The sequence below is a fragment of the Carassius gibelio genome, chromosome A1 (genome assembly GCF_023724105.1).
Source record: "Carassius gibelio isolate Cgi1373 ecotype wild population from Czech Republic chromosome A1, carGib1.2-hapl.c, whole genome shotgun sequence".
Lineage (NCBI taxonomy): Eukaryota > Metazoa > Chordata > Actinopteri > Cypriniformes > Cyprinidae > Carassius > Carassius gibelio.
This window is the reverse complement of record NC_068371.1, coordinates 22326349-22354144: the sequence shown is the minus strand read 5'-3', so window position 1 is coordinate 22354144 and position 27796 is coordinate 22326349. Positions and strand designations below refer to the sequence as shown.

General features: G+C 35.7%; 1 protein-coding gene across 2 annotated transcripts; it reads left to right on the top strand.

Annotated features, from left to right (window-relative positions):
• Positions 1-1277: 1277 nt before the first annotated feature.
• LOC128015843 (cytosolic purine 5'-nucleotidase-like) lies at positions 1278-27346 on the top strand. Of its 2 annotated transcripts, XM_052600046.1 has the most exons (19): positions 1278-1443; positions 3253-3374; positions 6064-6137; positions 15258-15375; positions 15498-15593; positions 15701-15792; positions 17832-17889; positions 18361-18411; positions 18508-18601; positions 18798-18851; positions 18952-19035; positions 19758-19799; positions 19886-19993; positions 20837-20903; positions 21217-21387; positions 21944-21995; positions 22971-23031; positions 23662-23838; positions 24736-27346. In XM_052600046.1, the coding sequence occupies exons 2-19, from the start codon at positions 3271-3273 to the stop codon at positions 24961-24963; spliced, it is 1731 nt and encodes a 576-aa protein (XP_052456006.1). In that variant the 5' UTR covers positions 1278-1443; positions 3253-3270; the 3' UTR covers positions 24964-27346. The 2 variants fall into 2 exon arrangements, with proteins under 2 accessions (XP_052456006.1, XP_052455998.1); XM_052600038.1 differs by lacking the exon at positions 18361-18411.
• Positions 27347-27796: the final 450 nt, after the last annotated feature.

Below are 27796 nucleotides of genomic sequence, written 5' to 3'. Positions count from 1 at the left end.
GTAATGTGTACGTCTGTTCGTCACTTGCCATTGGAAGCTCATTGAAGCAGCCTACGATTCTGCTGAATCCTGCAGCTCATCTGGCAACCTCGAGTCAGGGGGTAGGGGGAGGGAATACACCGCTCTACAGTATTTTTATAGTGATTCCAGTATCAGTTTAGGCCACAGTCCTACATACGGCTCCTTTAAAGTTGATTTTGGTGAAACAAATAATATATAAATAATGTGAAATAATATAATGGCACATGCAACAATGCAAACATAGCCTAAGTTATTAGGCCTATATATCTGGTAAAACTATATAGGCATAGTACAGTAAGATTTCATTAATGTTAGCTAATGTATTAACTAACATCAGCATACAATGAACAACACATTTATTACAGTATTTATTCATTTTTGTTAATGTTAGTTAATGAAAATACAGTCGTTCATTTGTAGTTCATGTTAGTTCATATTGCATTAACTAATGTTAACAAACAGCTTGATTTTAATAATGCATTAGTAAATGTTGAAATTAGCATTAATAAATGCAGCAAAGTATAATAAACAACTAAACTTAACTAGTATGCCTGACTATCTGCTTGACTGACAGTTCATTTAATGAAGACTAACTGTTAGCTTAGCTCACTACATTTTCCAAGTAGCTTGCCCAACACTCCTTAAAGCAAGGCTACATGCGATGGTTTTAAGTGCATTTTGGGGAAATGGAAGTGAAACAGTATACAAACGATCATAAAATGTCTCATAGGAAATGCTCTTAAGCCCAAAGATCCATTGTTATCTAGAAATGCAGCCCTGTCTATTGTATTTTAAAGACTATTATATCTAAACTTTCACTATAGACATATGTATACAGTATTAATTATACTACAGGCTATATGAACCTCAAAGCATATTTAAATATTTTACAATATTTTGTGTTACTCCATAATGATGTTCTAGTTGAGGGCATTTGTAGTGTATAGGTTTAGGGCTCAAACATTCACGACCAGTGGCCGCGGACCGCAGTTTGAAAACCACTTATATTTTCAACAGGCTATAGACTAATTATTATTTTTTTTTAAATTGTTTGTTTTAACTATTACATCGAGTAATGTTAACGAATTATTTTGTTTAAAGTGTTACTTTAAAAAGTCTGGCTAAAAAAATAAAAATAAAATCCTGTAAACAATGAGCTGTCAGTAGACCAAGATGCTGACTCTGTCCCGCCTTCACATCGCTCCGTGTCTTATGTGATGACAGATTTTGCTCCGCCTCCTCTGGCCCCGCCCAGTCCTGCCCCTCAACAACTTACAGCTCGGTTATGACGAGCTTTTAATTCACATTAACAGTAAGAGTCGCAGCTTCACTCGAGTACAGCAGTGCATTCTGTCTTACTGATATTTCCCGAAGTGTTTACAGCGCTGCCTGTGCACTTGAGCCTTTGTGTATTGACGGAAGGTAAGTGAACGAATAGGGTTGAACTTATAAGGTTACCGTTAGCTGTTTTTGTTGTAAGTGCCAGTGGTATGTTTGTTTGCGTGTCTGTTTGACTGTCTTCAGCTTGAAAAGGTCGGTGATGTTTGATGTTTTGTGCGAAGCTCACAATGATGTTTACCACAGCGCTGTGTGTATTCAGCCAGTGTCTGACGACCTCCAGTGGAAATATATTTGACACGAACGTAAATAAACAAGATATTAGACTCGAGACCGAACACAGTGGATATTGGATGTTAATTCATCCTTTATACATCAAAACTGTCTGAGTCTGCTGGAGTGTCAGTCTCAGTTTGAGCCATTTTCGTGGGAAATTCTGTGGCTGCTTACCAGCCAGCTCTCCAAAGCTTACCAGCCAACGTCCTCGGGTGCTCCGTCCTTGTTTTTCAGCTGCTGAATGTAACTTTTTTTTTATTATGACGTGCAAAAAAGCACTTAAATAGTGCAGATCAACAAACTGGCACGGGTAAGATGTTTAAAAGAGTTAAGTTTGAGCCTCCACTCCAGTGTCTCCAGTGTAAAATGTTGTAAGGAGGCTATGTCTTGGCACAACATTTTGAAGCTAAATGTGACTCAAACCATGTTTGGATATTTGTTATCTATTTTGCAGTATTTGTGAAATATTGCTAAATATAGAGATACCCGCTGAAAAGTTACCAAAAACCCATCAACCTTCAACTTCTCCCATGACAGCAGAACATCCTGCCAATATAAACAAAAAAAAAAAAAAAAGTTTTTTTCTTTTTCTTTTTTTTTTTTGTGTGTCTATTTGGTGTTCAAGGACCAAATGCACTCAAAAGAAAGAAAACTCTTCTTTCTCCTTCTGGTTTTCCCACAAATTTAGATGCAAATCATCCTGATAGACCACAGTGAGCCTTTAAAGCTGCCTGCTTTATATTAGTATTTATTTATTTATTTATTTTTTATTTTGTTGTAGAAGTAGGCATATTTTTTCTGTTGTTTTTTTCTAAGGGGCATGCATTTGAAAAAGTGTGAGTGTTTTTTATTATTATTATTATTATTATTATTATTATTATTATTATTTATATGTTAGAAAAGAATGATGTCAGCACCACCTAAAGTTCTTTTCAAATCCTACTCTCTCATATCCTCTTTTCTCCCAGCGTAATGATCATAAAATAGACGGACGGGTGGTGGGAAAATCTCCTTCCTTTGCCCTTAAGGTCTCCAGCTTGTTTGAGCAAGTCAACCTTTATGAAGGCAGTTTGAATGGTCTTAATGTAATTTCACTTCTTTCCAGAAAGAGAGGGTAGAAAATATCAGGTTGTCTGTTTTCTGGTTGCTCGCCTGCATTTTGTTCACGTACTTGAACCCTTTTCATACCAAAAACCTAGTATTTTTAAACGCAGAGGTTGTTTGTGTTGGCAAGCATAGTATCTTTCCCAGAAGTTGTGAAAACGTTATAGAAGACTTAATATTTGTCAATCATTTCAGTCAGCAGTGCTAAATAGATTTCACAACTTATTGGGCTTTTCTTGAATGAGAAACAATCAGTCAAAGTGTTATCTCTTTAAATCACTCAGGTAATCAAATCAAGTCGTTATTCTTGTCTTTCTTGATTCTGATGCAAATAGATTCGAAGCTGGCACATAAACAGGCAGAAGTTGTGCATTGGCTTGTTCAGTAGATGATAACATCTAAAGAAAATAACTAATCCAATCTAAGAAATCTCAGTGCATTCATGCTTTAATGTGATCTTTCGGTACTTTTTTTTCTCAAAGTGTTTAATTGAGCTTTTAAATCTTTTTACAGACTCTGAGCCGAGATTTAATGATGACGACATCATGGAGCGATCGACTTCAGGACTATGCGGATCTCCCAGCAAACATGGATGGACTGGCGATGAAGAAATACAGGAGAGAGGCCTATCACAGGTAAATCAGAAGAACAGACTGACTATATACTGACTACGTTTGGGTTGCTAGGCTTAGAAAGGAAGATTTGTCAGTCAGAATACAGAGACATCATCTCCTCAAAAGGAATTTAGTGTGTTATCCTTAATTCTTTCTATTTAGAGAAAGTGTCGTTTGTTTGCAATCCACTCATTTTAGAAGAGCCCATTGATTCTAAGAGTTTATACTAGTTTTCACTAAGCATTCCATACTATGAGACTTTTACATTTTATGTGTCATGTTAAGAATGTAAGCAACTCGTCAAGAAAAGATCCTATTATTTAGACAGCAGCTCCTCTGGTTAATTAAAATAAATTAAAATGTAGACATGAATTACCTAATAATAGGCCAAACAGTGTAGCGCTGTTTTAAACTACATAGTGAAAATGGGCACATGGAACATGTGAGGAACATAGAGAAGCTTGTACAATGCACAAATATGGAATTGGCAATGCAGTGGCATTATGCAATCTTCAGTAGATAATAGGAGTGCCATTTGATTCTTCACAAAAATCTGCCTCTTTAGCACACACCGTCACTTGTGGCATTAGTCCAACCGAAGGTCACATCCGTATTAGAATGTAGTTTACTCTTTGTACTCTACGTGAACTTTGACCTTGCATTTCTCTGCACTGAAGCCAATAGTTCACTGCCTTGTTCCATTTCACAGATAAGTGGTTTAGATAAGGAAAAGTAAATGTCGTGTGTCATGGCAGGGATTCCTCTGTTCATACGTATGGTCTATTTAAGGTCCAAAGGCAGTGTTTTTTTTCTGGTTTGTGACATATGCAGTGACACATTTCTTAACTCTGTGGGACATAGTGGTGGAGCTGTAGAAAATGAACAAAAATAATAATAACATACAGGTTCTGATGTTATAATGATGACACAAAATTGCTCAACCCTAATTGCTGTAAAAAAAAAAAAAAAAAAAGATCTAATAAATCATGTTTCTTTTAAGGTAAGTCTGTTTTGAAAACTTCCAATCTGTCTAATATAAAAAAATTAAATAAACAAATATATATATATATATATATATATATAGTGACAAAATCATTCGGAGAGCAATCATTGACCAAAGGGATTCTAAAACAGCAATATTTAAAATTTGTTCAGAAGAAATATCAAGAGACAGAAATAGTCAACAATATTGTTGTTGAAGAACTACTACCTGAAAACATGACACCCTGACCAGCATACCGAGTTCAATTGTTCAATTATTCTTTTTAACTAAATTGAGTTACCCAAATATATATATATATATATATATATATAAGTTTTTATATACGTTTTTTGTATTTATTTATTTTCATTTTTTGGTTTGTTGGCTTAGTTTCGGTTTCTTTCTTTCGGTTTACATTTATTTAGGTCCATCCCCATTTTCAACAAAATATTACCAAACAAACATTACTTAATCATTTTCACATGCATGTTTCTAACTAAACAAACTTAAAAAGGCAAGTGGCTCTTTTAGCTGAAAGGTGGGACTTCCCATTTCTACATTCACCATCATCTCTTCCATTCGTTTTTATATGAGAGGTTCATCTCCTCCCCTTTATTATGCCTCTGGTACAGTATAAGTAGCCTATTACAGAATAGGGCAACAATGAAGATCCATTGGAGATACATGAGTAATCTGTTTACCTGCTCTCTAACTAGTGATGCACACTCTGTCTGAGCCACTGCACATGCCTGGTTCTTCCTGCTGTTGTTGATTGTTCTAGATGTCTTTGAAGGGAAGCAAACAACCTCTAACTCAACAACTGGCACAACAACAGAGAATGAAATAGAACTGGCACAATCATTTTTGCAACAAGTCAGAAATTCAATGACAAGAAAGCAGAGAGAGGGGGCTATTGTTTGCTGTGGGGGTAACAGGGTGAACAGGGAAACTAGCTTGACAGAGCAGCTAGAGCAGTGACATCCACTCAGAATGCAGCGCACAGGTCTTACCTGGAAAAGTGAATCATGGGATATAGTCCAATGTTGTGCCACAACAAGGTAGGATTGATCACAGTAATATATAGTTGAATATCTTTTTAAATGTAATGGGGTGTCCTCTATTTTTTTTTTTTTTTACACATATTTACAGGGTTGTAAAATGTATCACACAGGCTTGACAATTCTGATGATCATTTCAGATTATTATATATATTTTTTTAATGTAGTAAAAATATATTACTTTACATTTATTCAGCTGCTATTTAAAAGTTTAGGATTTATTTTAAGTTGTTGAAATTATTTATGGCTATAGTATAACTTTGAATCTTTTCATGAATACAGTGGCAGTTTGTGATTTATCTGTGTCAGTATCAGATTATATGCATGCACAGAGAGTGATGTTCAAATCGTAGCATTAGATGGCATGACTGAAGCATAGAGCTGTCAGTGTGCAAAATAAATGCAGATCACTCTTAGCATGTTGGCCTCAGCGATGGGAGTTTATTTATTGCTTGGAATTCCATACTGTAGTAGTTTGTAATATTTTTTTCTGAAACTTTCTGTTAACCCTTTTTTTTCCCTGAAATGTAACTATCTTGAGAAAAGAGAATGCCAGCATACTTTTTTTCTGTTATTTTATTTAAAAAAATGTTACATTTTCAATCAGAATTGAGAATTGCAGAATATTGCAACCAAATCCACCTCTGAATGTTTCACGTTCTTCCCCCAGAGTGTTTGTGAACAGAAGTCTGGCCATGGAAAAGATTAAATGTTTCGGCTTTGACATGGACTACACTTTAGCAGGTAAGGTGTTCCCTACTTCCTTTGATGATTACGCTTAAATGTTCACAGTCCAATTCCCCCTTCTACAGCACTAGAAATGTGCCGATTTCTGAAAAATCTCAGGAGATCTGTCTTTATGTCTGGGTGTCTCTTGGAGCCAGTGACACTCTTGCTTAGAATCTCAGGGTAAACATACAGTTGGATTCTTTGATATATTTAGCGACTCCTCGTCTAGTTTTGGAATCTGGAAAATCGAGGTGATGTCTCGTGTACACAAAGTGCCTCATTTTATGTGATCTAAACCCTGGAGTTTGTTTTTGGCTAGTGGCTTAGTTTGTTGGAATGACCATTAAAATTAACAAGCAACCATATTTACAGCTTAAACTATTTATGACATTTAAGTCCGCTAAGAACCTGAAATAAGAGAGAGCTTGGTTCTTATGGTCAACATCAGATGCTTTGGGTTTCTGAAATCCCTTTGCTTTCTGTTCTTGGTCCCAGGGACTCAGCTGGTGGATAAGGTTCTCACTAAATCCAGCCTGTGGGCCCTGAGAAAGCAGATCAGTTTTTTGACAGTTAGAATGGATGACTCTTTACATGCATCATAGCCAGCAGCTAATATGTCTTAAGCTAAATTCTGAGGCCACTCAGCTGTTGACATCTTCCACATTACAGCTGGCTGTAACCAAGTGCAAATGTTTACAAGTGTGACGTTACATTGCTTCTTATCCTCTGATCAAGTTGCAACCACAGATTAGAGGTCCAGGAAAATCCACAACAGTCAACGGGAAATATACAACCATACCATAGTCTTACAATCTTAAGATGTCTCTTTAGTAGGGCTGGGCAAGTTAACGCGTTATCGCGTAAATGCATTAATTGATTAACACCGATAATTATTTGATCACTCGTTAAAGCAGTTTTTTATTATTTTAAAAGTGCTTTGCTCTCTGGCTCTAAATCATGGGTCACAAGAGGGGATCCCGATCAAATTATTTAGGCTAAGCATCAGCATTCACAAACCACTGTCCACTGTTATTTTAAACAGAAAAGAATGCAATGAGCTCATAATCACGACTTCATAAGGAAATAATACGTTTCCGATAGCACATGAAGACAGCAGAGAAGTGCTCTCGTTCAGCACAGTAGAGTGCATTGTTTTGTTTACTTTGTGATTTGTTATTTTGAGTCGTATGGGATGCGGTAACACATGGCCCTCTCACAATATATTGCTTAACATATCTATCTCTTTTGCCGCTCAGAAATATTCACACAATCATGCAGCATGTATCATACTCACACTGACTGGTCTATATATAACTGGACCGCGCTCTTGCTTACCTCTTCCAACAGAGCCAGGGACTGCTAAACAGAATGATCACACTAGTCAAATGAACCAGGCTTTAAGGGGTTAAGAGTGCTTAAGCCCCATTGAACCTGGGTCGAGGCGCCTAGTAACATTGCCGGGTTCAACCCGGGACGAGTGCTGTGTGAACAAATCTCGATCTAATGCCGTGTCGAAGTGATGATGCGCGTTATCGCGCGACTCTTTTACCGGCTGTTTTGAAGGAAGAGCAACCTTCGCGACGAAAAAATATGTGCAAACTGTAATGAAGCAGAGATCAGTTAGTTCCTCACTTCCACGCTGATGCAGAGATCGTCTGCTTGCTTCAGTGAAAGTATAACGTGCCTAACGTTTTCGACTCGTACAGTACACGTCACGCGCTGATGTCATGTGTCATTACGGGATCTTTACGGGTTGTGTGTGAAAGCACGCAAATATACCGGGTCATCACTGGCAGTGTGAAAGTGTAAAATCTAGCGACCCGGGAACAATTGCCGGAACACTTTACCCATGTATTTGCTGGAATGGCAGTGTGAAAGGGGCTCTAGTGTGAGCCCACCCTAATTATTCTCCCGCACACACGAGTCTCTACCTGCTCATCAAGTGTTGTCCCACACTGCAATCTACTGTGATGGGTCCTGCGATCATGCAGGTCTCTAATAAGAAAGTGTCTGTTATAATGTTTGATCGAGGCTCTGGACTCTGAGCATAGCTTGTTTTTCTTTAACAAACTGTACAATATTTTTTTATAAAAACGTTTACGTCCTGGCAGTGACAAATAGCTTGTTTTATATTTAATTTAATTACGTTAATGTTATAAGTTAAGATTTACAAGAAATATTTTAACCTCTGAAAAGCCCCTTATTTGTTTAAAGTGTTTGCAAACCAAATGTTAGTGCACCTTTGTTCATATAGCAGTACTTTTAAATGAAAAAAGTGCACAATACACTACTTTTGAATGCAGTATTAGTTTTGTGCATAACAATGTGATTACTTGTGATTAATCACAGACAATCATGCGATTAATCACAATTTTTAATCTCAAATGATCGTTGCCCAGCACAACTTTTTTTAGCCAAGTAACTTTTGAACATTCTTAGCAAAAGAATGACAGCAAAATTCGAATTTCGTCCTCATTTACTTTCTCTCTCATGACTTTCCAAACCTGTATGAGTTTCTTCTTTAATGCAAAAGAAGAATGTTTTAAAAGTCCTGGGTTTCAAAACTACACCAGATCACAATGACTTTCATTGTATGGTCAAAAAAAATTAAACATGGAGACATTTCTCAAAATATCTTCTTTTATGTTAGAATAATGAAAGCCATACATGTTTGAAATTATATGGTGAGTAAATAATTTTTTTTATTTTTATTTTTGGTCAACTGTCGATTTAAGGTATAATAAATTACATAAAAATTGTTCATTCTCTTTTATTTATTCCATTATGTTATATTCACAATCCTCTTAATACAAATTTACACTCTTTACTCTTGGTGGAGACCAATTTTCTTTTTTTTGTGTGGCTCTACAATTGAGTATTAATAGATGTTATTATTTATTTTTGATCTTAAATCCAGGCTTTGGAAAGCATTAAACCAAACCATACAGGGTTTTAAGACCATGTTCCAAGCCCTGATTAATATTTCCTGTTGCTTATTCCATTCCATAACCAAATCCCCTTTGTGACTGGGACCAGCATGCAAGATAATACCCTGCACGTGGACAGAGCTGTGGCACAAACCCTCCATCTGAGCTTGGTGTTGACAGCTCTTCAACCTGACAGTCCATTAAATCACAGATGAAACCCACCACCTCCGTATTCTTTGAATACACCAGATGTTTATTTCACAGGGCAGAGAAATAAAATGCTGTTTAAATGGTATTTCAACTTCAGAATGCTTTAGATTTTATAATAAATTTAGCAAATTAAAGAGTAACACTTTACAAGAAGGTTCCATTAGTTAATGCTTGTTAATGTATTAACTAACAAGAATAAACAATGACCAATACAATTTTTACAGTATTTAATCATCTTTGTTGATGAAAAATAATCCTTAACTTTTAGTTTGTTTATTTACATTGCATTAACTAATGTTAACAAGCACAACTTTTAATTTTCACAATGCATTAGTAGATGCTGAAATTAACATTAAGATTAATAAATGCTGTAGGAGTATTGTTCATGCTTAGTTCATGTTATCTAAAGTAGTTTACTAATGAACCGTATTGTAAAGTGTTACCAAATAAAGACTTGGAAAAAGTAAAAAAAAATAATTTTGTTAAATTAAATCAATAAATTAAATTAAATCTTTATATATATATATATATTTAAGGGTGTATTCTAGGGATGCACGATATTGGATTTTTGCCTATATTTTTTAACTCATTTTTTCCGATAACCGATGCCAATACTGATATATTTCCTTTTGCTTAAAAAACAACAACAACAAAAAAAACTCTCCTGCGCAGAGATTATAAACAAATTATATTTAATTTCAGTTCATTTTCTACAACAACTTGCTTGTTAGATAAAATAATAATAATAATAATAATAATGAAGTTCTTTTAGAAGAGTTCATTAAAAGCTTTGGAAATAAATATAAAATAATCACTGAATTTTGTTCCCTTCAGACAGATGCAGTGGTAACCTTAACATTTTATTTGAAGATTTAACATTTGTAGATGGTCTAAAGCATTAGAGAATCTGAAAATCTTGCATAAACTATTATAAACTCTTATAAAAAAGTCTGTACATATATACACACACACGTGCCACTGGTGGTGCACTAACTGATGACTCTATCGCACACCAGACTTGCATTCTCAGATTAAATTCAGGGATCCAAAACAGAGAATCTAATCACCATTCAGACAAAAGTTTGTTATTCATTCATTCATTCATTCAAGAATTAACACACTGCTGACGTCATCTTATTGCTAACACCCCCAGAGCACATGTGAGTTATTCATCTTATCGGCAAGGCATATCAGCATAATTTTTCATATCAGGCTGATGTTTACATTTTAAGCCTTTCTGATAACATCATGCATCTCTAGTGTATTTTGTTGTATAAAAACCTGACAGCAAAATCCAAAGTCGACCAGCAGCTTAATGCAGCTAAAGCATGTTAGTTAGGGAGAGCTTTGATGAATGGACTGAGGGGTCGAGGGAGTTTGTTTACCTTGCAAGATGATACAAATTTTATTTTCTTGCTGAAGGTAATCTGAGCTACAGTATGAACTCAAACCTGACATCGTACCCTCATTCTGAACACACATGCATATGTAATAATCTATCCAGGAATGTATGGAGAAAGAAACACGAATCTTCATAATTTTATTGGCCCAAGTTTGGAGCTGCAGAAAATGTAGTATAGTATAGTATAGCATAGTATTTCATGTTTGATCTAATGGTGTAAAATCAATTTTATTAATAATCAGTTTGCCTCTGTGTAATACAGGTGTATCTAAAATAAATAAGAATATCATGGAAAAGTTCTTTTTTTTTTTTTTGTAATTTAATTAGAAAATAAAGTTAACTTTCTTATATTCATTGCACAAAAACTTTGAAATATTTCAAGAGTTTTTTGTTTTAATTCTGATGGTTATGACTTATAGCTTAGGAAAATGAAAAAATCAGTATCTCAAAAAATTTGAGTATTTTCTCAAATATCAATCAAAAAAAGATTTACAAAACAGAAATGTTCAAGATCTCCAAAGCAGGTTTAATTATGCACTCAATACTTAGTTGGGGCTCCTTTTACACAAATTACCGCTTCAGTGCGGTGTGGCATGGAGGCGATCAGCCTGTGGCACTGCTGAGGCGTTATTGAAGCCCAGGTTGCTTGATAGCGGCCTCCAGCTCTTCTGTATTGTCTGTCAGATGCTAATATCTTCCTCTTCACAATACCCCAGAAATTCTTTGTGAGGTTCAGGTCAGGTGAGTTGGCTGGCTGGCCAATCAAGCACAGTAATATCATGGTCATCAAACCACTTGGAGCTGGTTTTACCACTCTGGGCAGGTGCTAAAGTTCTGCTGCAAAAATGAAATCAGCATCTCCATAAAGCTTGTCCGCAGATGAAAGCATAAAGTACTCCAAAATCTCCTGGTACTGTAGATGGCTGCATTGACTTTGGACTTGATAAAACAAAATGGAGCAACACCAGCAGACGTCACAGCTTCCCAAATCATCAGTGACTTCAGAAACTTCACCCTGGACTTTGGATTATGTGCCTCTCCAGACTTCCTCCATACTTCAGACCTTGATTTCCAAATGAATTGCTAAATTTATTTTCATCTGAAAAGAAGACCGTGGACCACTGAGCAACAGTCCAGTTCTTTTTCTCCTTAGCCCAGGTGAAATGCTTCTGACATTTTTTTTCTGGTTCAGGAGTGGCTTAGTTTTAGGAATGTGACAGCTGTAGCCCTTTTCCTGAAGACATCTGTGTGTGGTGATTCTTGATGCATTGACTCCAGCTTCAGTCCACTCCTTGTGAAGCTGTCCCAAGTGTTTGAATTGGCTTTCCTGACAATCTTCCTAAGGCTGTGGTCATCCCTGTTGATTGTGCAACTTTTCGTACCACACTTTTTTTCCTTCCAGTCAACTTTCTATTAATATATTTCGATACAGCACTCTGTGAACAGCTAGCCCTTTCAGCAGTGACTTTCTGTGGCTTACCCTCATTGATGATTGTCTTCTGGACAACTTTCAAGTCAGTAGTCTTTCCCATATTTGTAGTTTCATGTTCTAAACTAGCCCAAGAGGTACCCAGTATTCATACTCAAAATTAATCAAACTAATCAAGCTTAAAATGGAATATTAAAATTTTTTGAGATACTGAATTTTCTTTTTCCTAAGCTGTAAGTCGTAACCATCAGAATTAAGAAAAATTAATATATAAATTAATGTGCAATGAATCTAGAATATAAGAAAGTTTTATCATTATTATTATTATTATTATTACAAAATAAGACCTTTACCATGATTGTAAAAAAAAAAAAATTGATATGCACCTGTAGAGTGGACAAGTAGAACACTAGTTTGTAGTCATACAGAAGACTAAGGCATAATTTAGCTTGTGTCATCTTACTGCCTTCTGTAATATTGGTGATGAAAGCTCTCTGGCGTCAGCTTGAAATTGATGATGATGATGAAGATTTGTAAAGAGTTGTAAAGGGAGTTTAATGGTCTTATCTGATCACCAGGCAAGGTTTTAGCCACAGAACAGATAAATGAGATACAGGTCTGGAATAAATGGTGCGACCGCACCAGCTGCACCCCCTTAAGGACGGCCCTGGTAAACACCCTTAAAAGTAACTATTTACATTAACTGTAACTGTTCATTAAAATATTGAAATATCAGGAATCTCAAGTAGATATTTTAGGTGTTTTATGTATAAGCGGTATGGACAGTATACTTTTCCCATTTTATATACAAAAATGCTTTATTATGAAAAAGGAGAAACAGATTTATTAATGTTGACTAGTTGCTGGCTAATTGTTGATCAAATCTAGGTGAGGCTCCATTACTTCACTTGAACTGTAAATGGTCATGTAACCTGAAGTTTGGCCTGTATTTCACAACAATGCATACCTCATAATTATTATTATTATAATTTTTTTTGTCAACTAATTTTACCTCTGAAAAATTTTACCCTTTCTTATTGTAGGCCACATATAATGAGGTATAGACTGTCAGCTGTAAAACTGCCAACAATATTTTATTTTCACCCTAGCAGGAGTTTGCTAGCTCAAGGCCAACATTGTCCAAGGTCAACACTGGTGTATGCAGTTAAGCAAAGAGTGATGATGGGAATAGTGACTGAGGGGGAAAAGAGGCTCAAAATAGGTTTCACTGTAGCTTCGTGGAACATCGTAGGGTGGAGAGAGAGAGAGAGACAGAACTGGAAGGGGCAGTTGGGTTTGTGTACAGCTGCTATCTGGGTGGAAGAATCTGGCCTGAGTTAGTGACTCTGTTGGGGTTTGCTTGCCTGTGTGTGCCTGTAATTCTGGCCTTGGTTCTCTGGGGGATTCATTTCTATCTGCCTCCTACTCCACAGCCTGTCTGTCATACATCTGTAGATTTATAAGCCTGGAACAGATAGTGAAACTCAATGGAGGCAGTCCTACAAATAACTTACTATAATGTCTCATACAACTCAAAGATTGTGATTGTGATGTCATTAAGTTGTAACTGGGAAAACTAGGCTATAATAGTCTGTATGGATTAATAAAATAAAAAAGAAATCAGTAGCTGTGAAAACAAAAAAGAAAAACAGTGCTCAGGCTTATATATAGTATACACAGTATTTTGGTTAAATGTCAACAAAGGTCTACAACGATGTGTGGAACCATTGCTTTTTTTGTTATATTGAATGTGTCACACTTGTCTGTGACCATCAAGGAATTTATTTGAAAGAAGAATTTGGCTTTGAAAGAGGGAAACTGAAAGTGGGAAACTGCACAAAATAGAACAACTGCAGACTAAAAGGTGTTCTCAAGGACCGTAACAAAGTAAGGTTTCTCCTTTTTGTGAGTTTATCTTGACAAACAATGTTCAGACTTGCACAAACACAAGCCTATTATAGAAAAACCGCATTCTGGCAAAAAAAAAACAAGCAGGTTGTTGTGGTCAAACGTCTCAGTCTTCATTAGCAATGGACCTAGGAGTTCACCCTGAGGCACTCCTCTTCTCTTCATACCGTACTCTCAAGTGATCCTTCTGGGTTTCTGCCCTTTGACCTGCCTCCTCATTAACAACAAGTATAACACATTTCCAGGTCTTCCATAACAACATGTGACGTGAGCTTAAGTGTGTCTTTGTTCAGTTTAGTAAACCCTATCTTTGCTGAAGCTGTTGTTCTATACATGTCTGTATTATTTAAATTTCTTGTTCAACTGGGTGTCACGATGGAACAACAGATTTTGTGGTTAGGTCTTGTGAAATGTCTTTTGTTGTTGAAATACTACTCAAATCCTTCTGCAGAGGCTTGGGATCTAGTTGGGTTTAAATATTTTAGGGCAAGTGGGTCCGGTTTCATACTGGATTAGATCACAGGGCATACATGGCCCTGCTAAGCCTTTGTAATGTGAATGTTCTGGTACACTTCGCTTGCTCTGTGAAAGGACAAGGTTGGGGTCTACACGTATCACAGAGAGTGTCTTTAAATACAGCACTTACACTGCCATGTATGCATCATTGTTTTATTTTTGGTCAGTTGTTATTGAGATCCCTTTCAGAATAATCTTGGCTTGAAGGGATTTTACAGTAATTTCAGCCAAAAATATGAATCGTTGTGCCAACAGTTATTATTAAATGAGAGAATTATTTGAGCAACTAATACTTTAGCATGTTACAAAATACAAAGCCCCGAACACTTTCAGGAAAATGTATAATACTAGGAGGTTACCCTTTAAAAAGGTACTAATATACACCTTTAAGGTAATAATATGTACCATTTAGTGGTAAACTAAAATGTACCATTTAGGTTTTGTGCTTTAGAGTACCACCCCAGTGACAGCATTGTACTTTGCACATGGCATGCAGGGAAACTTTAGGGATCACAAAAGAGATTATTGATTTAGTTGAACCATGGCCACGTTGTATTAATTTATTCCCTTGTGTACTAATTCATTGTGGCCACAATTTAATTAACCTAGGGAACTAATTAGTACAAAGTGACCATAATATTATGCAAAAGACTGTACAGGATGTAACCAATGGAATTATATAGTAGTCTGTTCATTTTATGTGGCTGCTCAATATATCTTACTGAATATTTCTCTATCAATAGTATACAAATCACCTGAATATGAATCTTTGGGCTTTGATCTGACCGTGGAGCGGCTGGTCTCCATTGGATACCCGCAGGAACTGCTCGGTTTTGTTTACGACCCCACTTTCCCTACAAGGTAATGAACTCTCATTTGCAGACCGTATTTGAGACAGTTGTCTGTACCAAGACTATCATTTGATATTATGTTTATAGGATAAATAACATATTTAACCCTTAGTTTTCCTATTGTTTTTACAGAGGCCTGGTGTTTGACACCATGTATGGCAACCTCCTGAAGGTAGATGCTTATGGAAACATCCTGGTTTGTGCCCATGGCTTTAACTTCCTGCGAGGGTGAGTAATCCCGGTCCCCATCAAGCCCTGCCTGAATGGTTTTGGTTACTGAACTCTGATGAAACCTATGGAGTATGTGCTGGTAATGTTTCTGTGTTCACTGCCAGCCCTGACACCCGAGAGCTCTATCCCAACAAGTTTATCCAGCGTGATGACACAGAACGCTTCTACATCCTCAACACACTCTTTAACCTTCCAGGTATGCGCTTTATCTTTGTCCCACCCAACCCTGTCACTGGCTGCCATTCAGATACACATTTACAGTGGATGCTTATTAATTAATTATTAATGCTTATGTGTGCATGAGGAACATGTTTTTTTATTTTTTTTATTTCTGAGTTGCTTCCTGAGAACTAACTGACATGTACAGTATATAAAGTCTTCAGAAACAGGTTGTAATTGTATTTGTGTGCAGTTTTATTATTTATAAAAAAATGTTTCATACAGTAGGAGTAATAAAGTGATTAATTCTTGGTGATTCAGAGATTCATGCTTGGATTGAAATTTAAGGTCATAACTGTAACCCGTACATTAGATTTAAAGCAGGAAATGTATTTTTTCCAAAGATCCAACTGAAGTTGATCAATAATAATTACACATTATGAGAACTTATGGCAACATTTTGTTTGCCATTTTGTTTGAAAAAAAGGCCATGTTTTTGGAATGACATAATGTAATTAGATTATCAGAATGTTCCATTTGAAGCAAATGATCACTTGAACTGATTAAATTACGTGAGAGTTTTAGACCTTCTTACCTGCAATGAGGTAAGTGCATTTTGTTTCCAAGATAAAATATTATTTGTTGCATTTTCAAAGGCACTTTCATCAAAACTGCTTGTGTAATTTGTATTTGTATTTTTTTATGTTACTAATATAAGTCTCTTATGCTCACTAAGGCTACATTTATTTGATGTAAAAAATAGTAATATAGTGAAATATTACGATTTAAAAGAACTCTATTTGAATATATTTTAGCCAGCTTGCTGAGAAGCTTTTTATTTATATACTATTCTTCTTTTTTTTTACATTTTGGCATGTAACTCATCCCACACTGTTTTTCATAGACCCATGAAAGATGTTAAAGTTGTCAAGTAATGTGGCTTTTTGAGGAGAAGTGTGCACTGAATTTTGAAAATTTTGAAAGTGACTGGGGCATATGATGCTCTCATAGCATGAAAAAAAATCCATAGACTACATTGCGGGCAACTTTGACGGTTCGTAGCAGAGAGCGAGAATTTAAAAGAAACATGTGGGTCACCACATTTAAAGAGAATGGCAAGCTGTGTGAGAACATACCCTGCAATGGGGTAAAAGTGGCCCCATAGGCATACTTTGGTCATGAAACAGGATCTGAGCACACTTTGTTCATACTAAGGTAGCTTGCATAGGATTTTTGCATTGAACATAACTCTACATCACAATGTCAGTGACATGGGGGTGAATCATTTTACTCAGGCAATCAATCAGTCTTTCAGGATCATTGACAAGCTATCAAGCCACACCCTAGCAACCATTTAAAGCACCCTAGCAACTGATCCCATAGATTCCCATTCTAGAAAAAAAGACAAGATGAATATCTTTGTATCACAGTGTCGTAGAGACATGGGGTTGGATTAGTTTGTTTGGGGCCAGCAAGTAGCCATCACTTATTATCTTCACCACTGCCTATCCATGCCTTACAAATTTTTTATCTAAACTTTCAAAATTCAAGCTTTTGAAACTGCTTCAAACTTTAAGTTGAGGCTTTTACAAGCCAACTTCAAAGTTTGTTTGCGAACTCATCTAATGTATACCTGTAATATAAAGTGGAACTTTCAGCAGCCACTACTTCTGTCTTCAATGTCACAAGATCCTTCAGAAATCATTATACTATGTTGCTTTGCTGTTCAAGAAACATTTCTTATTATTTTCAATGTTGAAAATATAATTTGCTGGTTAATATTTTTTGTACTTTTTTGTATAATTTTTATTATTAATATTATTTAATTCTTTGATGATTAGAAAGTTCAAATGAACAGCATTTATTTGAAATGGATATCTTTTTTAACATTATAAATGTTTTACTGCCATTGATCTTTCAAAACAACAATAATAATAATAATAAATAAATAATATTACTGACCCCAAACATGTGAACAGTGATATATAAATTAAATTATATACAAAAATAAACTGGATTTGAGAACTTTTTTCATATTGTCCTTCTTTCTTTATCTGTTTCTCTCTCTCTGTACAGAAACATACCTTTTAGCCTGCCTGGTTGACTTCTTCTCAAACTGTGATCGATATTCAAGGTAGGAGTTCCAGTGAATTATATTTCTCTGTTGCCTTGGACACTGCATACAGCCTTACCACTGATTCATAATCAGTATTATTTACTGTGGGTGAGGACTATTTGATGCTCTCTATATCAGTTCACCACCTAACATGTTACGTTTTGATAAGAAAATCCTAATACGGCATAACGGACACAAGCAGATTGTAGTCTGTGGTTCAACTTGGAATCATTTTCATGCATTACATAGTGTATCATCCGTTTACTTGAATGTGCTAATGACTAATCATAGTGCATATAAAGCAGGTAAAATATACGTTTAAAATTACAACTTTTAAATGGAATGGAAATAATTCTACTCATGCTCTGAAAAAAAAAAAGAAAACGCCAGAGCTATTTAGTCTAGATGAAATCTTTGAAACCGTAATAGTCTGTGATTTGTGTTTTGGTATGGATGCATGTCCTCTGAAACACCTGTTGGTCCTTTTAGGGGGAGAGAGCTTTCCTGTTTGGCTCGGACAACCTCAAACAAGGGAAGACTGTCCCATTTAAACATGTCTGACTGTCGATAAAATGTGTCAGAGCTGGAGCTCGGCCTCTTAGTCTGTTGTCCTTCTGTTTTTTTCTAAACCTTTAGCTGTGAAACAGGCTTTAAGGATGGAGACCTCTTCATGTCCTTCAAGAGCATGTTCCAAGATGTTCGAGACGCTGTAGACTGGGTACATTTCAAGGTAAAAAGGTTCTCTCTTTCTCTTTCTGTCAGATTAAAATACCAAAGCACTATTGCTGTATACATTAATAGCAGACAGCTATGATTAATGGTGAGATGTATAGAAGTAGTACAGGTAGGTACTGGATTCCTAATTTAAGTTTTTGATGCATGTCATAAACTTGTTCTGTTGTTAAAGGTTTTATTTATTTTCTCAGGGAACATTGAAGGATAAAACAGTGGAAAACCTAGAGAAGTATGTTGTGAAAGATGTAAGTTTTTTTATTATTATTATTATTATTCTTGAAGTTACTGACTTTGTTTTTGTGTTGTATGTTTTAAGAATAACTGTTTTTCTTTTCTAATTTAAAGGCCAAGTTGCCATTGCTGCTGAGCCGCATGAATGAAGTCTCCAAAGTTTTCTTAGCCACCAACAGTGACTACAAATACACAGACGTTAGTTTACTGATGCAAATGCATACATAAGCTCTGTTTCAGAACCTAGTTAGCTGCATATTTTAGCTGCATATTGAAAACATGGTACCTCTAAGGTAACCTCACAAATGAGAGATGTGGATTGCTTTACATTGGCTGATTTACATAAGCTTACAGCTCAGTACTCTAATAACACACCACACACAAATGTTGGTTGAAATTTTAATAGACCTTAATCGGGCTATGTGCCATGTCATTTTCACAACTTTCAACTTTCAAAACAGTTTTTGTCTACTGAAAGGTTTTTTGGAAAGATTCCATCAGCTGAATAATCGATCTGTTTAACAACCCATTAAACTCACTGTACTTCTGTCCCTCACAGACTGTTTTCATTCCTGTCTTAGCAAGGGCTTTTTATTTATTTATTTATTTTACATCTAGAATATCTCATGCCTGGAAAACGCTCTCAGCCAATCATATTACAAGAACCAGAAATAACTGCTGTTTATATATAGAAAACATTTCTAGAAAATTATATGTCTAGAAAACAAGAAATAAAATTTCCACTTTAAATAACACTTGCTTTTCAAAAGGCTTTGTGTCAGAACTGTGCCTTAAAAATCCCTCTGTATGCAGCTTGCTAAGTTTTGAATCAGAACAATAGACTATTTTACATGCAACTGGTTTGTTTCATTCTTGGACACATACAAACCATCATCTTTTTGTTTGGATTTGTTTTACAGAAAATTATGACATACTTGTTTGACTTCTCCCATGGCCCAAAGGTATTTTTTATCCTGTCCTTAAAGGTTTCGAAAGAGTTTCCTATCAAATACAGTATTGTTGCTAATAATAATATTTTGTGTCATAGCATGGCACTCCACACCGTCCTTGGCAGTCATACTTCGACCTTATCCTAGTGGATGCCCGAAAGCCTCTATTTTTTGGAGAGGGAACTGTTCTAAGACAGGTGGATACGGTGAGTATATCAAACAAACAGCTCAGTATTACAAAAACAGAAGCAGAATCTCAAAGTCAGCAAGTGTAGTATTGCACATTCTGGAATGTTTTATCCTGCTGAACGTGATCACGCAGAAGGTTAGTCAGCGCTGAGTAATGAGCATTTATAATGTAGTCTGCTGAGCACAATATAACTAATTAGAGAGGGAAAATATTTTTACAGATCCCTTTTGCAAAATTAAGGAGTTAAACAGTTCACTGAAAAGTCATGCCACTTCTAAGATATTTTAATGCAAAATTCAGTCTGTAACTCACACAATCCAGTTTAACCAGCCAACAAGATGAAAAACGAGCAGTGTAAAATTGCTTCAAAAATTGTCTTTATTTTGTGGGTATATTTGCACCATTACCTGATTTGCGTAATTAATTGAGTCAGACAGGCACAATATACAGTTTTGTGAGTTATCTATTTGTGCTGAAAAAAATAAATAAAACTATATATATATATATATATATATATATATATATATATATATATATATATACAGTAATAGTAATATATAATAGTTATATATAAGTATATCAGTGTTCCTCAGCCTTTTTGACTCCAAGACCCATTTACGACAATATCCAAAGGCCACCCAAGATATTTCACTTTTTGTTTTCTCCACAACTCCTTTCTATTTTAGCTTACTTTAAAGCTTGTTTGTCTTATTTTAAGTCATCTTGTGGACCCCTTTTGAAATGTGCCGAGGGGGCCCTAGTGAGCCCTGACCCCTGGTTGTGAACCTCTGAAGTGCATGCAATAAATATTCAGACAGTCTGGACATGTAAATATTAATCAGTCTGTTCTCCATCACAGACTACAGGACGGCTGAAAATAGGAACATACACTGGACCTTTACAACATGGCATCGTTTACTCCGGAGGTACATTTAATGATTTGATGAAGATGCAAATGACACACTCATATGGACACACACACACACATTTTACTATGAAAAACATATAACATATCATATTGCTGTTGATTGGGCATCAATGCTGAAAGAATAAAGACGTAAAATCGCACTTGGAAGATCGACTCTCATGTTAAACAGGGAAAATATTGTAATGAAATAAATGTTTTTTTTTTCTTTTCAGGGCATTGAAAATACCATAGATATTTTATGTGAAAATGCCACTCATTTCTAAAAAAAAAAAACTAAACAAAAACAAACATATGTTTTAATCTCTGCCCAGGGTCCTCTGATATTATGTGTGACCTGCTCGGAGCAAAAGGGAAGGATATTTTGTACATCGGAGATCATATTTTTGGAGATATTCTGAAGTCCAAGAAGCGACAGGGTTGGCGGACGTTCCTGGTGATTCCTGAATTGGCTCAGGAGCTGCATGTGTGGACAGACAAAAGCTGTGAGTGTCTCCATATATCAGTAAAAGAAGCCACTGGCCTGTTTCGCAAACATAAGCCGCAGACATTTATTTTAAGTGCCCATAATAATAGGATTCAGCATTGTTGCTGTAAGCACACTGGTGATGTATAACTGCACGTAAAGTGGGTGCTGAACCCTGCAGAAAACAGGCTGACAATCCCATCTAAACATGTTCATATGTGCAGTCTTTTGTGGCAGTTTAAAGCATTCTATGTAGATTTTATTACCATTTGGACCATTTGATGATGATCAGTTTTGTATTAATTATCAATGGCCTATTTCTGATAACCATTTTATAAAGAATTGTCATTACTACAAGAAATACTTAACTGTTGTGACCTATAACTAACTTAATATTCTGGATAGAGCTGCAGTTCTGCCACTGTGAAAGCATGCCTATGTGTGTAGTGTGAATCTCAGTAAAGGAAGGCTCACACAGAGAAAGAGAGGGTGACATGAGATGTTGACACTTGAAAGGCTGAGGAAAAAAAGATGTGAAACCCAGTCATGACAGGGTTCTGCCCTCTCATTCACAGCTCTGTTCGAGGAACTGCAGGGCTTGGACGTTTTCTTGGCAGAATTATACAAGTGAGTAAAGCTGCCTCTGTTGCTTCCTCAGAACAGGTGTGTGTGTGTGTGTGTGTGTGTACATTCATAATTTAGAAATGGACTCTCTTTTATTTAATTGGCCATGCCCTGCTAGCTGACAGGAAGTGGACTTGACTGAATTGCAGTTCTAATAGAGTCAAGTAACATTAGCCCAACACAAGATCATCTACACAGCCATCAACACTGGTTTTTATTTTACTATTCACAAAATGTCCATTGTGTTGTTTTTAGATGACTTCAGAATTTGAGTAAATTGACTATATTAAAGGTTCAGCAGTAAAAGCTGGTTAAGTAGTTATCTCGTAATATTAACAATTCATTGTTTGACTGTAAAATGGTCACATCTGATGATTTAATAATGAAAGATTAAAATGAAAGTAAAACTCATAACATAGGGTTTATAATGGCTAGAACAGAGTTGGATAACTAATGCATAATGTCCTGCTAAATAAACAAATAAAACTAAATAAAAAGTTGACCAACAAGGCACTTCCATATTGACTGTTACTTGATGTATTGTGGTTTTGTCAGTTGATTATTCAAATTAAACTGATTCTTATTGGCATTAACTTCATAATAAGTATTCAGTAAATTAGAGGATTCTGGGAAATTAAGTGTCCTTCTGCCAAATTGAACAGCAAAATTTTTAAATAAAAAATATTAAAAAGCTTCTATAGGTGTTTATAGATATATATTGATTATTAATCTAATGTTTCTAGAACTAACCCATATGTTCTGTGTGAGTGTGATGTATATGGAAAATGTACATTTATTATTAAAATCACTTATGCTTACAGAAGTTGTATTCTTTTCAGTCCATTTTAATACTCCTTTTACTTTTTGATAAGCAAAGACTTTAACTCAGTGACTCCTTTTCTGACCCTTCTCAACTTCTTTGTCTCTTTACATCCGTTGGATCTATTTTTCTCTCACTCACATTCTTTCTTCCTTTAGGCATTTGGACAGCAGCAGCAATGAGAGGCCAGATATCAGTACCATCCAGAGAAGAGTGAAGGTACACAGACTAAATCACACACTCTCATTCCTAACATTTCAGTTCTATCTTGATTGTACTAGATTAACTTTAAGTTTAGTTTGCAGCACAGACCTACCAAGTATCAATACGTTTTAAAGAGTTTAAAGTTTAGAAATATTCTGTTTTATTTGGTTTTTATAAACGGCATCCATGACATTCTCTAAAGAAATATGTTTACACTAAATTAGCTTGTAATGGTAGTTTACTGTATAAGTCTTGTAAGTTTAATTGCATGTTAATCGACAGCCTATCACATATGCTGTTCGTAGGCAACATTAATAAGCTACAAGAGTGATGTTATATATTAAATGTTACTGGGTCATTATTGTCAACTAAAACCCCCCAAAAAAATAACACCTTAATTTTTTTTTTTTTTTTTTTTTTGAAAATAGACATTAACTGGAATAAACTCATAAAAAAATAACATTTTATTTCAGCTAGTTGTCAATATCTAATTTTAATTTAGTTTAAGTTGATGTACTAAAATAACAAAAACTAGTACTTTATACAAAACTTTATAGACTATATATATAATATACACTATATATCTATTTAAGATACTAAAATGACACTGAGGTATTAATTTAGTGATTTTCTCTGCATCGTCAGAAAGTGACTCATGACATGGACATGTGCTACGGGATGATGGGAAGTCTGTTCCGCAGTGGCTCTCGGCAGACTCTGTTTGCGTCTCAGGTGATGCGTTACGCTGACCTGTACGCTGCCTCTTTCATCAACCTGCTGTACTACCCCTTCAGCTACCTGTTCAGAGCCGCCCACGTGCTGGTGAGGACACCTTCACAATAGCTGATACCAGTTTCAATTACCCAGAAACAACTCATTTATTTCAAAAGTTACAAATAATTGTGTGGGGGGTGGGTGTATGTAGCTTTAATGTTATATTTAAAACATGGCTAGATATTTTGACATTTTTTAATAAAATGACTTAATAAAAACATGGCCAGACAGGAATAGGACATAGGATTTTTTTTATTTCAGTGATTTTTATTTTTTTTAATTTCTGTTTACATTCACCAGATCAACTGTTTACGTGAATGTCTTTTGCAATTTTGAACATGAAAAGTGCATTTTGAGGATTTTTTTTTTTTTTTTTGGAAAGAAAATTAATTCCTTTATTCAGCAAGGATGTATCAAACAGTGGCAGCAGAAACTTTTACATTGTTACAATCTTTTTAATCCTTTTTGAACATTGGCAATCACAAAATGTTTTTTTTCCACACAAAAATCTGAAGCAGCACAACTGTTTCCAACATTGATAGTAATAAGAAATGGTTCTTGAGCAGCAAATCAGCATATCAGACTGATTTCTGAAGGATCATGTGACACTGAAGGCTGGAGAAATCAATTACATTTTTACAAATATATTCACATAGAAAACAGTTATTTTATGCAGTCCTTCTTTCAAAAACAAAGAGATCTTACCGCACCCGGGCACAAGGCATATAACTGCAAGTGCCAAAACAAGTACTTGGTGCTAATAATAGAAAAGCCTGGAATGGAAAGACTAGTATTGTTACATTTTTCTAAGTTGAGTAGCAAAATACCGCCTACTGGACACAAACCCATACACTCCCACACTACTCTTCTGTGCCCAGCGGCCTATGTAACATACCTGTTATACACATTTTTAACAGTTTCTGTCTCCTCTTCTCTCCTTCCCAGATGCCCCATGAGTCCACAGTGGAGCACACTCACGTAGACATAGAGATCGAGTCTCCTCTGGCCACACGCAACCGCCACTGTGTGGACTGCAAGGACACCGACTGCAAAAGAAACCAGCTCGCACGCTCCATCAGCGAAATCAAACCGCCCCACCTGTTCGCTCAGCCGCCGCAGGAGATCACCCACTGCCACGACGAAGATGATGATGAAGAAGATGAGGAAGAATAGATGTGTTTGACCTGTTCTAGGGTAAAGATCTGTAGGATGATGATGATGATGATGATAGAGTGATGAGGATGTCGTGTGAGGTAGAAAAGGAAGAGTGAATGTATGAAGGAGACTATAATTGCCAAACCAAGCTCAAAAGCCGATGTTTGTTCACAGTACCAGACTTCAGTTCAGCCTTACTGACAGTTTCCTCCGTTAAAGAATACGTAAGTTTGTTTAAAAAACGTTGGGATCTGAAATAGTTAATCAGTCATTATAAAAGCACACAATGTCATGTGATAAACATCCAATGGAAACAGCACTCTACATGCATCATACAGCCAGTGTTCTGGAGAAGACTCAAAAGCCTGTTAGGACGAGGGTTAAAGTCGGTGATTGGATCTTATTTTTAGGTATGTTCTAATCATTTTTTACTATTGTTTTATAGTTTTTAACAGTTTAGACATAACTTTCGAGTAGCCAGTCCATCCAGCTTGGTTACTACCTCCTGCAATAACTGTTCCTTTAAAAAAAAACTCTGTGTGTGTGTGTTAAAGCGGTGTATGATGGCAGGGTGTGTGTGTTGAGAATCTGAATGAAGCACAGAAAAGCGAAGCACGATTCATGGTTACGTGCATAAGGAAGTGCAGCCAACACTAGAATCCAGTTACTTGGCAACAGCATGCAGCTGCCTTTTTTCTTTTTAAAGGTTTGTTGTTAACCTCTTGGTTTTCGTCTTTTTTTTTAAAGCAGACATTTTGGCTAGCACTAATGCTACAGAGTAGCAAACAGATGCCTCGTATATGCCTCACAAAATGAGTCCGAAAACACACACAGACACATTTCAGTACCTGCTCTAATGTTGGCAGCGATGTCACATTGAACAATGACTTACTGTATTTTTATACTCTTATATAAGCTAAACAGAACGGTCTAGTGTTGTCTCAAACATTACGTGCCATTAATATCTGCCTCGCACAAGACAGATACAAACTATTCAAATATCATACGTACAAGTAAGTGACCTTGTTATGCAAAGAAAATAGTTATAAAACTGTTTTATGGCCCGAGCAGCTTGTTATTACACATCAGTAAAGGAAAAGTCATTGAGAGAAGCTGAGATGTTGAGAAAGATCAGTTTAAGTGCTGTTGCTCTGGTGACTGTTTCTATGGAAATGAATGTAGCTCTGTTGATGGTTTACTGTCATGTGGACCAAAACACTGTAGACAAATTAGCTCCAAGGGACCCATCAGACACTTTTAGGTGTCCCCACAGCGAGTATGTGGAGTTTTTAAAGAAATAAACGTTGTTCTTGAGTATAATGGTGGTTCACGGTTTAGAGAGGAAGCGGTTTTAGCTGTGGGAAGTGTTCCCGTGCATGAAACCGGTAGATTGGGACGGTTAGTGTCACACTTATATGCATTAATCAGAGATGGTATGTCGGATCTGATTGAATGAGGCTACCCAATCCATAGTGTAACGTATTACTCATGCATATTGTAATGCTATTATTTTTATTTTATGAGAATGTCGTTTTTGTTTAGTTTTTTTCTCTTCACGAGTTGTACTTGTCCTTGTACACAGTATAGAGAAAGAACGAAAAAAGATCCAGCACCTTTCCTCTGTTTCCATTAGCTTTTAGTACAAACTCAGTATTGTGGAGATGTGTATATATACATCATACGGCCGGTTCCCTGGACTTTCATTAAAACTAGCCCTGGGCTAATTTGCACTGGTGTTGGTAGTCGTCCTTTTTAGATGTCTATGCAAGGGAAACTGGCTTATGTGTGTATATATATATATATATAGTAATATATATATAGAGAGAGAGAGAGAGAGAGAGAGAGATAATATACTTTTTTTTTTTTCATCGAGTTCATCCAATTTTCCCAATATTATATTCTAGATACCTCTTTAATTGGGTGAAGGTGTCATCCATATAGTCACAGGTAGCATTGAATACAACTCTGTTTGAACCAATGTTTTCATATTACATTTTGGCATAGTTTAGTGTAGTTGCGTGTTAAACGTGCCAATACCTTACTAATATACAGAGTATTTTTTACTTTCTATTTCTTACCTTGTTAATTTCTGATCTTATTTTTTATTTTGTTCATGTTTAATACAAATCATATTTTTGTGACTTCACTAGCTTTCACTTTAGCAAAAGTAAAAGGTGAAAAACTTCTGTCTGTAGAGGAGATCGAGCAAAATAGACATGGCATTTATTAATCCAGGTTTTTTTTTTTTGTTTTTTTTTTTAGGGCATGCGATTTCATGTCTCCAAAATGTAGTTGTGTTCCCTGAATTATGATAGCATTTGATTTCTAGAGTTCTAAACTTATGCATATAGGAGATTGCATTGCAATGTAAAATAAAAAAATAATTTTCTATAAAAACTCACTATTGGTCTCCTGTCTTGTTTTTTAGGGCATGTAATTTCATGTCTCCAAAATGTAGTTGTGTTCCCTGAATTATGATAGCGTTTGATTTCTAGAGTTCTAAACTTATGCATATAGAAGATTGCATTGCAAGAAAATAACTATTGGTCTCCTGTCTTCTTTACTTCTAACTTCATTAGCATTTAACTACATTTATATGCTATAGCAAGCTTTCTGTTTTAGAATAATAAAGAACACCTTGACATTCTAACTAGATCCCCAGTTTCTTGAGCAACAAGAGCCTTGCACAATCTTAACCAGTCCTGAAAGATCATCTGTCGTAACAAAGCAAAATATAATTGATGTTTAGATGTTTAAAATGCAGATATATAAATTAAATAATGGACAGAATTAGCAGTGTGATGTGACAACCAAAATATCCTGGTTTCCATCTGTAGTTAGAACACACTGT